The sequence below is a fragment of the Ipomoea nil genome, unplaced genomic scaffold (assembly GCF_001879475.1).
Source record: "Ipomoea nil cultivar Tokyo-kokei standard unplaced genomic scaffold, Asagao_1.1 scaffold0188, whole genome shotgun sequence".
Lineage (NCBI taxonomy): Eukaryota > Viridiplantae > Streptophyta > Magnoliopsida > Solanales > Convolvulaceae > Ipomoea > Ipomoea nil.
Window position 1 is genome coordinate 336,285 of NW_017616616.1, and position 11,592 is coordinate 347,876.

Genomic DNA, 11,592 nt, shown 5'->3' on the forward strand with positions numbered 1-11,592 from the left:
TGTAAATGGTAACAGCTATGGAGTAAAAGGTTAAAAATGAGGAAGGAAAAGGAAATTCGCGGTATAAAATGGTGATTGGCGCACGAAACCAAAGGCGCCAAACTCGCACCGCCATTGCTAAGTCGCTTTCCGGCCTCTTGTTCTCACCGTCTTTCTCCAATATTTCCGTTATGCAAAAAAAAATTTCCAATTTTCAGTTTGATCCGATGCGTAATTTCGACTCTTCGAGGCAACTACGTAGACTGAGAAGCTTGATCGGCGATGTCATGGCTACGATCGGCGGTGAACAAAGCTGTAGAAGTCGGCGGCAAGAGGAAAATCACTCGCAACCTCCGCAGCGCCGTCCAGACTGCCGGTTACGCCGTTGTCGACGGTGCCAAAGTAGTTCATGATCGATCTGTAAAATTTTCTCTCTCTCCCGCGTGTTTCTATGTGTGCGCTTTTGTAGCCGGCGCAAAAAATTACAGTTTGAAATAACAGTATTAGTAATTGAGCTTTGTTTAATTCTGAAAGGTCATTCATGTACTCTTACAGGCCGATGATTCAGATGTTTGGTATTAGGAATTGTACGAATTACATTTTATTAATTGATTGATGGCGATTTGTAGGAACTAGAAAGTAGAAACCCCCTGATTTTGCTATAAAATTTAAAAATATATATGTTCTCAAGTACTGGGGATGAGCTTGTCCCGCTGTCCAAGGATTCCAGTCAAGGGCGCGACTACCTAATTTGAAGCCTGGAATTACCTTTAAGACAGTTTTCAGCTTACGTGAATCGACTGTAAAAAACACTTACAGATTCTAGATATGAGTGAATATCCAAGTCATATAGAACATTGCTCGAAACTAAACTTGTTTTGGTAAAAACTCAAGGCTAATAAACAGAGGCCACTTTGAATGCCAAGTAGTACATTATTCTTCATTTCCACTGTAGGATGATATTGAATTAATGTGATTAGTAATGATGCTTATCTTTCTCCTTGTCATGTCTTCAGTTTATTTCTCCTCATGTTCTCTATTGAGCCTTTACTATATGCTTTTCAATTTTAGGGTCCTGGAAACTTCAAGAGTTTTAAGCATGCTTTGAAAAGATTAGAAGAACAGTCAGTTTCATGTAGAGGCATAGAGAGACTTCAGCAACTTCGTAGGTGGTTAGTGGCTCTAAAAGAGATCGAGAGACTAAAAGAAGCTAGAGTGGAACAAGAGAAAAACAATGACCCGCCGGAAGATATTTCTATTGCGAAGAAGGATCTTCCTAGAGAGCCTACTATGGTAAGTAAGTCATCTTGTACTAATCTGCTATATTGCTTTTTCCTACTTTCATTGCTACGGAGAAGCTCTCGTCACAGAATAAATGTGAAGTCTAATATGCTCACAAATGGTGCTAGCCATGATAATTTGACAGTGTAGTGCATATACTTTGTTGTTGTGCAGTTATTTGGGATTGTCTTTTAAATTTATGAAATGAAAGGTCAGGCAGTTCGATAAAAATGCTGTTTCTGTTCCACTTATTACACTGCCCACTCCCTTTTTTTTTTGGATGCTACTGACTCTATTACAATGTAGTATCTGTTCATATACTTTCTCAACCTACTGAAACACAAAAAGCCAATAACGCTTCCACTGAGGCTCGAACTCACAACCTTCCAAATGGAAGTCCAACCCGGGTACCATTAGACCACATAGTCTTGGTACACTGCCCACTCCCTAATTGCCTCCAGTTATATCTTCTTACACTTAATTATAATGGGAATGCAAAATAATAGAGATTGTGACTTCAATGAATAAAATGCAAATAACTGGTTTGAAATATGTACACAGGTTTTGCGTATGATATTTGCACATCTCAATGTTCAACTCAACTCTTAAATGCACCTTATAATGCCTATTTCTCTGTTCTATTCTTAGGCATAATAATGCCTGAAAGTAATCTGTTCCTTCTATCTGTACAGTAAAAAAATATTTACAGCCATCCCTTTTGGATGGCTTGATGGTTTGACGTTAATTATTCTTTGTATGCTTGACAGAGCCTTAGTTGTACCTCCGAGGACAGTTGATAAACTGCCATTTCTTTTTTTCTTTCTTTTGGTAATTAGCATTATTCTCTTATTTACTTAAGTAAGCTCATCTTTATCCTCTTAATATTCAATTGACAGGTTTTATATTATGATCCTGATCTTGGTGGGGAACCAATGAATTTCAAAGATGTCTTTCTTCGCAGTCAAGCTCTAGAAGGCATCGTCTTGTCTGTGGTGAGCTGAACAGATTTCAGTGCTTTACCAGTTTGATCATCTGTTAACCTCTTCTCTAATTGGCATCAGTGGCCCTTTACCATCTTGGAATTCTCTGTTGAAAGTTTAATTGACCAAATTTGGAGTGAAATGAGAAGTGCTTTGTTTCATTGATTTATTCTATTCCAAATTCTTGAATGTGTAAGTATTATCAGAGCTATTAGCTCTATAAATGCTTCGGGGCTTGTGAGAGGATGATGGAAGAGATGAGAGTCCAAATTCACCTTGTTTGATCAGTTTGAACATCTGTTAACCTCTTCTCTAATTGGCATCAGTGGCCCTTTACCATATTGGAATTCTCTGTTGAAAGTTTAATTGATCAAATTTGGAGTGAAATGAAAAGTGTTTTGTTTCATTGATTTATTCTATTCCAATTTCTTGAATGTTTAAGTATTATCAGAGCTATTAGCTCTATAAATGCTTTGGGGCTTGTGAGAGGATGATGGAAGAGATGAGATTTCAAATTCATTATTTGTTTGATACATTCATGAAAATTGAAAAGATGGAAATAAATAATCCAGAAACAGATTTTATCTTCATTTCTCATTGTATGCTTTGTAGTCACTTTATTTATTTAGGCATAGTATTTGGCTTGGACATTTGCCAATTCTTTTATTCCTTTGAACTCCACATATATGGTTTATCTTATTCAAGGGTAACTGGTGGTTAAATGTTCTGTTTGTCTTAGATTCTTGAAGCACCAGATGAAGAAGAAGTGTCATTACTTACAGAGATCTTTGGGTAACTCTTCATTGTTCATCTCTTTTGCTTCAAATGCCCTCTTTTTGGATTTAAGGGTCCTGTCTGAAGGATTATGACCTATTGATTATTGTATAGCAGAGTTACTTTGCAAAATATTTTATGTTCATACTAATGGAAAATAATATGCATGGAATAAATATCATTGTTTCTCAGTTCTTTGTTCTTTTTCTTGGATGTATAGACTTTGTCTTACAGGTGGGAAAGAAGTTTGTGATGCAACAATAGCCAGCATAGAAGCTTTGGCTAAAGCTTTCTCAAGCTATAATGATGAACTGCTGGTAATGGAATAAAAAACCATGTTCTGGCATACGTAATGATGACATTTCACTTAGGACCTTCATACTATGTGGGTAATTTCATTGTCCTAAAGATATAAGGAAGTCATGTAATTTTCTCTGTCCTTTCCATTATTCCAGGCAAAGAAGGAAGATCTGCTTCTTTTTGCACAAAGTGCAATTGCTGGGTTGAAAGTAAATGCTGACATAGCAAGGTTGCTAGGCATAATCTTGCTATTTTGTGATTTAGGTGCTATGAAATATGTAATATTTGGGGAGTAAATGCACTGTACTAAACACCTTTTAGCATGGGTAGTTATCCATTTTTCTTGCCTTTGGCACTGATGCAAAACTGCAATCGTAATTTTTATCTTAACTGTTTCATGGTCTGCGCTCAGAATAGATTCTGAAGTCTCCAACATACAGCAGGACCTAAACAAAATGGAATGCTGGCCACCTTCAGTGGAAGTTGATAAAAGATCATCTGAATTGTCTACAGCTACAATAACAGAGGCATGTTATATATACCTGGGATTATTATGCTTTATCATAAACTTCTACCATCCAAATAAGAAGTGAATCAGTGATATAAAAGAACTGCTTAGCATTGTGAAGGCACGTAACTGACCTGGTTTTAAAATTTCTCATGGTATTGAGACTTGAAGATATACTGTGTTAAGTATTAGTAAAGTAGGACCTCTTTATAAAGTTATTTCCTTTGAGTATGATACTTGAAACTTTTTAAATCATCATGAAATTTTAAAGCTTGTCTAAACTTGATCTTTTTATGGCAGGCTTTGAAAGATGAACTTTCCCAGTTACAATTATGTTCCAAATTGGAGTCACTTTTGTCAAAGGAGAAGATTATGCTTAACAGGAACTCACTAGAAAACCATTTTCAAAAGGTTTGCATCTAAGTGATGAATTACTTTTCCTTGGAAAGAATGTTCTGCAAAAATCTACTGTAGTAATTATAACTTGAACTAATTCATGTTTTACTCCCTTGCATGGCATTCCACTCTTTGTACCCAACTATCAATTTGACAAATTTGGTCCCCTGGATAGAAATGGTACTTTGTTAGGGTTTCATTATTAACTATAACAGAAATGCCATTTTTGGGTCAATTTCTTATAGTTGATGGGACTAATACTAGAATAAAAATTGGACACTAATGATCCCCTAAGTTTCAAAGATAGAAATGGTCCTCCAACTACTGAAATTTTGACAAAGATAGTTCTCTCTCACACTGTTTAAACTCTCTACCAATATTTTTGGTCAACATGTAGGTTGACAAGTTAAAGGTTTTGTCAGCATCTCTTTCATGCTCTGCTTCAAGAGCTGAAGAACACATTTCTGAGAGCAGGTTTGCTGCTATGCTTCTTTCATCTTTCTCTGACTAACCTTTTTATGCTTGAGTTCTTTTAGCAAATATATTTCGTCTCACTAATTTAGTGACCCTAATTCCCTAAATAGGGGAATTGCAAAAACAAGAAGTTAAAAGTGGACAGAGTTCTAACCAAGGTGTGATTGAATATGTGATTGAAGAGTGTATGGATTATACTAGAATCTTTCATGGAAATGACAATGAAACATTTCTATATAAAATTTGGTTTTACTGAAGTTTCTGCTACTCTGGATTGCTCTTAACCATTACAATTTGATGCAAGAAACTATGCACTCTCCTGTTAATGACTGAAGAGGAAAACCTATACAAAGGGTGTGAAATGATGCACTCCTGGAATTGTAATTCTGCAAGTGGCATTCAGGTTTCATGGCTCGCTAAATTTAATATTTTGGAGGATCACTTGGGTTTCATGGGAAAAACGTCCAGTCTGGTTAAAAAAAAACACAATCAGCATTCAAAGTTTTATGTAGTCAGCACAAATTCTCAAATTACTGAAAGCATCGTGTGGCAATTTGCAAGATACATTTAATTTCTTTCTATATTTCTTGGTTTTTGTAATAGAGTTGTTTGCCTGCTTCCCAGGAAGTAATTTATAGAACAAAATATTTAATGCTATTCTCTCAACTTCTAATGCATTTTCTTGGACCAGAGTTCAGAAAGATGGAGCTGTTAGCTTCCGTATCTCAAAAGGGAATGAATTCTCCCAACTTGAAAAGGTGACATTCCTTAGTTGAGTCATGCCCCCTCTGTTGACAGATACCCTAGTAAATGCTTGCAATTGTTTTCCTTAACAATTGGTTTCCAATTTGCCTCTGGTTTATGGGAATTTTTGCTTGCTTTATTTGAAGTTGAATTTTAGGCTCCTTAACTACAATTGCCTTTTTTAGGAACTGACATTTGAAATTGATGAACTTGGGAAGCAAAAAGACCAACTTGAAGCTGAGTTGAAAAGGGTACTTATTCTTTCTCTCACTGTCCTAGAGAAAATGCATTACTGATTAATTTAAATTTTCAACAATATATGATCTTTACATAGTTAATGAGACATTAAATAAGTAAAATAAGAGTTAGTGTTAGCTAGACTTGTTTCGTCTAATAAATGCCTGTAGGTCAATACAGCATTGATTTCTGCCCATGTCCATCTTCGCAATGCCAAGGAAGAAAGAGATCAATTTAATGAAGCTAGCAACGAAATTCTTCAGCACTTCCAATTGAAGGTATGATATCTTATAATATGTACTAGTTTGATATGCAATTTGAATCTAATTCTAAGTTGTACCATTTTCATTTATGTTGATAAATTTAGGAGGATGAGCTGTCTAGATCTGTTGCGTCATACAGAGCTGAGGCAGATGTTTGTGATGCATTTATTTACTTTTTAGAAGACACCCGGGGTTTTGAATCGTCATACATTAATCAAAAACAGAAGCATGTGAAGTATGGAGCTCTCCTGAATGTTTCTCTAGCTATTTGTTTTGATTCTTCATTCTTCTTTCCGCTGTAGATTTGACAGTGTCAACCTGCTCGTTGCTTAGTTCTATTAAGTATTAATAAATAGATGGACGGCTCCATTAAAATTAAGAACAAGGAAAACCTGCTATACCTTTAAAATTGCATATGTATATTCTTGAATCATGCAAAATTTAACCATATCTTTGGATGTTGTTTAAGTGAGGAATTGGAGAGATGCGAAGGCTATTTTGTGGAGTTGGTGATTCGTGTCTTATCTGCATACAAGGTATTTGATTGTTTATATTGAAACTTAACTGTTTTTGCTTTCAATATCTATCTAATATGACTTGTATAGCTACATTCCTTTTTAATTTATCAGGATGAGCTGGGGCCTTCTGTTTTGAACCTCAAGAAACTGGCGGAGGACTTAAGAGGGTATTGTTCATCAGTCATCACTGCTTTGAAACATTTCCTTTGAGGAGAACTATGTTTCTAAGTTTGGACTACCAGGTCGGAGATCCCAGCTGCTGCTCCAAATGGTGGGGAGAAGAAGAGTGCAGTTGATGCAAGACGGCGTCTAGAGGAGGAATACCTCAAGGCAGAAACCAAGGTATTATAATCTTTTGTGTAGTTTTTATTGTTTCATCATCATATCATGTATTGATGCATATATATATGATTCTCAAGCAACCAGAAAACTGTGACTTTATGATGCATGTAATCTTCTTTTAATCCTTCATTCTTCTTTCTTGAACATTGCAGTTAATAACCGCATTCAGTGTGGTGGAAAGCATTAAAAAACAGTTCTATGCTCAAGTTGAAGGAATTTCAAGGTAATATATATGATCCATCCATCCTGCAGTTGTGTATACTTGGAAGTTAGAGACAATATATATTTGAAAGATGAGTGTGATCTTTTTCCTTCCAACAGGAAAGATGACGAAAATGTAAGAGAATTATTTGATAATCTTTCCAAGATTAAAGAAGAACTGGAATCCATGCAAAGACCATCTCTGGAAGTTGAAACTTCAAATAGAAGGGGGGCAGATAAATCATCATCAAAAGTAGCGCCAGAAAGTACCCAGTCTTTGAATCCCATCAGCCCCGGATCAATTCACCAAACTGAAAGACAAAAATCAGTGAGAGAGAATCTGAGAAGAAGCCTATCGATGGCCATCCGTCAGGCAAATGACTCAGTAAGCTTCTCACGAGATGACAGCAGCTTCACGTCCCATAAACCCCTCAGAACAAAGAATACGGATCCCGCCGCTGAACTTTCCAAGTTGAAGATGGAGTTGGAACTCGAGAACAGTAGCAAAGACCATCCTTTCGACGAAATTGACGACTGGGAATCCGATGTAATCGTGAAAAACACAGAATACGGTGAATGATTCTTCATTATTTACCATTTTACCCATCTTCCTGTTTTTACTCCAGGTTAGTCCCCTTTACTTCAAAACTCTCTATTATTTATTTTCTTAAATTTTGAATTTGAATATTGCACACAAAAATCTTCCAATGCAGCAGAAGATTTCAACAGCTGAGGGACACACTTGAATTGCCGACATGTCCCATCCTTGTATGCCTTGTTATATTATAAATCCAACCTTTTGAGTTTTGATGATTAACAGTTCTGGAGCACGGAGGAAAAACAAAGGTTATTAAGGTCTTTTTCATCCTGACATTTGAATTCTATTTTTATTAATTTACTCGAATTCCTTGACCGTGTTGGATTTGGATTTTGGAGGGAGTGCTGTTTTTTTTTTTTAGTAAAAAAAAAAAAAAGTACAGTTGTCGGTATTAGGATGCATAATAATAGTATGTAATTTTGTAGCGGGGGGGCCCAGTAGAGAAGAAAGGTGGGGTCATGTCAGAATGCGTGTCCACTTTGAAGTTTTTGTCAGATGAGGTCATGTGAGTAACCTGATGCGGAGTGGCCTCTTCCTGTAAACTACGAGTCCTCTGATTAAACCAATCCCCCATCACAATTTATGTATCTTATGATTTTTCTTTTACTTTTTCAACTCTGTTTCACATGTACACAACTGTAATTTTCTGTCTTTCTTATTTATTTCATCATCTGTCTTATTATTTTTCAACAAAACTTACTTTTTGTTATTCAACAAAACTTACTAATTTGTTTGATTCAGTATTTATTAGGGAGAAATATAAAGCTCGCTTCTTAAGTTCATTATTTCACGGGAAATTTAACTTTACTTTTTTTGTTTTTTTTTTTCTTTTGGAAATTAACTTTACTCTTTTTAAACAACCAAATGTAAATTCTATCAGAGATAATTGCATTTTTAATTTGTGGTACAATTAAATCTTGATTTTTGTCTCTAATTGTTCTTTGCATGTATATATGATAATTAAGTTTAAATTATGCGTTTTTTTGTTTAAAAATTTTAGATAACCATATAATATTTTCATATTCAATCTCTATGTTATGGTTAGGTCTGAATTTTTGTCTCTAATTATTCTTTACATGTATATACGATATTTAAGTTTCAAATTATGTGTTTTTTTTGTCTATAAACTTTAGATAACCATATAATATCAGAGACAATTGCACTTATGTTATGTGTTTTGTCTACAAAGTACAAACTTAAAAAATCATTAATTAATGGACAATAACAAAAAATGCATAGATTGCTTCATACTCAAAAATCAAAAAGTATGGACATAGATTGGAACATAACATTTTTTAAAAATCTAAGTATCATATATATGCATATTAAACAACTAATGGCAAAAATCACAATTCAAGAATGAAAAGCTTTAAATTTTTTGATTTTTTATTTCATAATATTGCAAAGGAAACATGTACTACGTATTTAGTATTGATGAAGGAATGGTTTTGATTTTGGCAAAAAGTAATAAGAAGGGTGTAGGTGAATGAAATGTAAGATAGTATAGGTCTCCATAGGACCATAAATTTTCCACATCTCTCTCGAGGTAACCAATTCAAAGGATAGAAACAAAGGTCTCGATCTTGGGAAGAGAAAGACCCTTTCATATTTCAATATTATATGCTGTTGCAAGACACAGGAAGAGAGGTGTTCAAAAGAAAATGGTTTTGCCTCCCTATGGTAGCAATGAGTGGTAGGGTCAAATAAACTTTCAAAGTTTGTCATCTCAAAAACAGTAACTTTTTAAAAAAAAAAAAACAAAAACAAATTCCCTTCAGTCTGTTACATTTTAAGTGTCAAGTTCAATTAACAATATTTAATTAGTATTAAAGTATAAAATCTATATATTTAAAATTACATCAAAAGTACTATTAAAACAACAAAAAAAATTTTATAAGAAAATATTAGAAAATAAGTAAAGAAAGAACAGTCGGTTTGACTAATGAATAAAAGAAAGGTAAAATTAGACCAATGAAATATTAAATATCTTTTTACTTTTTACCCTTTTTTTTTTTTAGCCTCTTAGTAGGTGATAACTTTTATTCATTTTTCATATTAAGATTATAATATGGAGTTAATTTCATTTTTGGTCCTAGATTTATAGGTGACAATTCATTTTTGGTCTTTTTTTATCAGAATATCCCTTTTTGGTCATAATATTATTGTAATATAATCAATTTTGATCATTTATCAAAGAAATCGTTGAAAATTTTGTTAAACATAAGGACATTTCGCTCTTCAATTATGAATTTTTTCAAAAAAACAAACATAAAAAATATAACGGGTCAATGCACTTTGTATTAAAAAGATCAAAATGTCTTAGATCAAAATGTCTTCAATAAGATCAAAATGTCTTAGATCAAAAAGATCAAAATGTCTTCAATAAATTTCAATGATTTTGTTGATAGAACCAAGGTTGAATCTAGGATTTTCTTCAATAAATTTTGTTTTAAAATTGGTCATGTCACAATAATATTAGAACAAAAAAAAATACTTTAATAAAAGAAAAGATATTAAAAATGAACTGTCACTAATAAATTTAGGATAAAAAATAGAATTAACTCCAAGGTTGAATCATTATAATATGTAACATGAGTTTTATCGTGTTAGTACACTTATCAAGGTTGAATCATTATCAAGGTTGAATTATGGTTTTGACCAGGTCAACGAGAAGATCCATAATAGTGTAACGGAATTCAATTTTTGATTTTTTTGTGATGGTGCAAAAAACCAAGTATGGAGGGATGGGCAGTTTTTATTTTTATTTTTTATTTTTTAATTTTATGTTCCAGAATACAGAACTGCATACCTTGTGGGTTTTGCAGGATTGTGCTATTATTTTAAAAGAAAAATAATAATTATCTTTTTAAAATAGTAAAATTCTTGTTATACGTATTAATTTTATTTAAAAATAAAAAATATAATTTATTTTTAATTAATTAATCAGAGTATGTCATGTCAACAAATAGTAAAAATATAGAATAAGAAGGAAATATGCATAGTAATAACACGATTTTGTTATATAATTATTTTGTAAAACAAATAGTTATATAAAACAAAATTTGAATTTATTAGCAACATTTTTAACATTAAAAATCATCAATAAATATTTTGCTTGCCATTGGGCATGGGTGAAATTCTAATTCACTCCAACCAAGCATGCTATTAAGGTTTCATTTTTTTTTTCTTTAGCATTTCCCTCTATGAATTTTAAATATTTTGGCAAATTCTCATGAACAAATTTTTATTTTAACAATAAAAGTTGTTATTGTTATTTTACCCCAATTAACATGAAGTAGTGAATATTATAAAATAAAGTTCAAAAAATGTAGTATGATTCATTCTCACTTTAGTAATTTTTTTGGATGACGAGAGAAACCCGCAACCATTATCTAAGAGTGTATACTTAGTAAACCCTGGTTATGTGTAATAGCTCGCAAACCACACAAAACAAACAAATCATTGTAAGAAAATTTTGTGAGTCAGACTTGAGTGAGATGTCATTTTAGTAATTCTTTCCCAATGTAACATGACTCATTCTTTTTTTTTTCTCCAACCCATATAACTCTTTACTTTTTGTCCTTCATTTACAATAAAAATTAAGAATCACAATATCCGTGTGTAAATCAATACTCTTTTGATTTTATACACAATCAATCAAAACATGTCTGTCAAAATCATTATTAGTAAAACTGAGTTTTTCTCTAAAACATCTTTCACAACTTTGCAAGCACAACAAACATTCATATTTACCTTTTTAATTCTTTTTTTTTTTTTTTTCATTTCTATGTATTTTCTCTTTGCTCAACACTTCTCCTTAGAGATTAGTGAATGAGATAAATCGTTAAATGTATTTGTCTTACAAACCCCAAAATGCTTGTACGTGTCCATGACAGAGCCAAATTCACACTTTTTTTTTTTAATCCCATATATCATATGACAGCTAGCAAAATTGTTTTTTTTTTTTTTCAATTTTTACTTTCTTATGGATATATTA

General features: G+C 32.9%; 1 protein-coding gene across 2 annotated transcripts; it reads left to right on the forward strand.

Moving 5' to 3' along the window:
- Positions 1–87: 87 nt before the first annotated feature.
- Positions 88–8,019, forward strand: LOC109180091. Of its 2 annotated transcripts, XM_019329598.1 has the most exons (19): positions 88–399; positions 1,051–1,272; positions 2,157–2,252; positions 2,980–3,032; positions 3,235–3,331; positions 3,470–3,543; positions 3,727–3,841; positions 4,123–4,233; positions 4,616–4,692; positions 5,384–5,450; positions 5,622–5,687; positions 5,844–5,951; positions 6,041–6,171; positions 6,406–6,472; positions 6,566–6,621; positions 6,697–6,796; positions 6,949–7,019; positions 7,118–7,623; positions 7,714–8,019. In XM_019329598.1, the coding sequence occupies exons 1-18, from the start codon at positions 262–264 to the stop codon at positions 7,575–7,577; spliced, it is 2,109 nt and encodes a 702-aa protein (XP_019185143.1). In that variant the 5' UTR covers positions 88–261; the 3' UTR covers positions 7,578–7,623; positions 7,714–8,019. The 2 variants fall into 2 exon arrangements, with proteins under 2 accessions (XP_019185143.1, XP_019185146.1); XM_019329601.1 differs by lacking the exons at positions 3,235–3,331; positions 3,470–3,543.
- Positions 8,020–11,592: the final 3,573 nt, after the last annotated feature.

What these genes read in the sequence shown, in the direction of transcription:
- LOC109180091 (XM_019329598.1), top strand. Translation starts at nt 262, where the DNA reads ATGTCATGGCTACGATCGGCGGTGAACAAAGCTGTAGAAGTCGGCGGC. An exon ending in CTGGCGGAGGACTTAAGAGG is followed by an intron (nt 6,622 to 6,696) that starts GTATTGTTCATC and finishes TTGGACTACCAG; the next exon opens with GTCGGAGATCCCAGCTGCTG. An exon ending in ACCTCAAGGCAGAAACCAAG is followed by an intron (nt 6,797 to 6,948) that starts GTATTATAATCT and finishes TGAACATTGCAG; the next exon opens with TTAATAACCGCATTCAGTGT.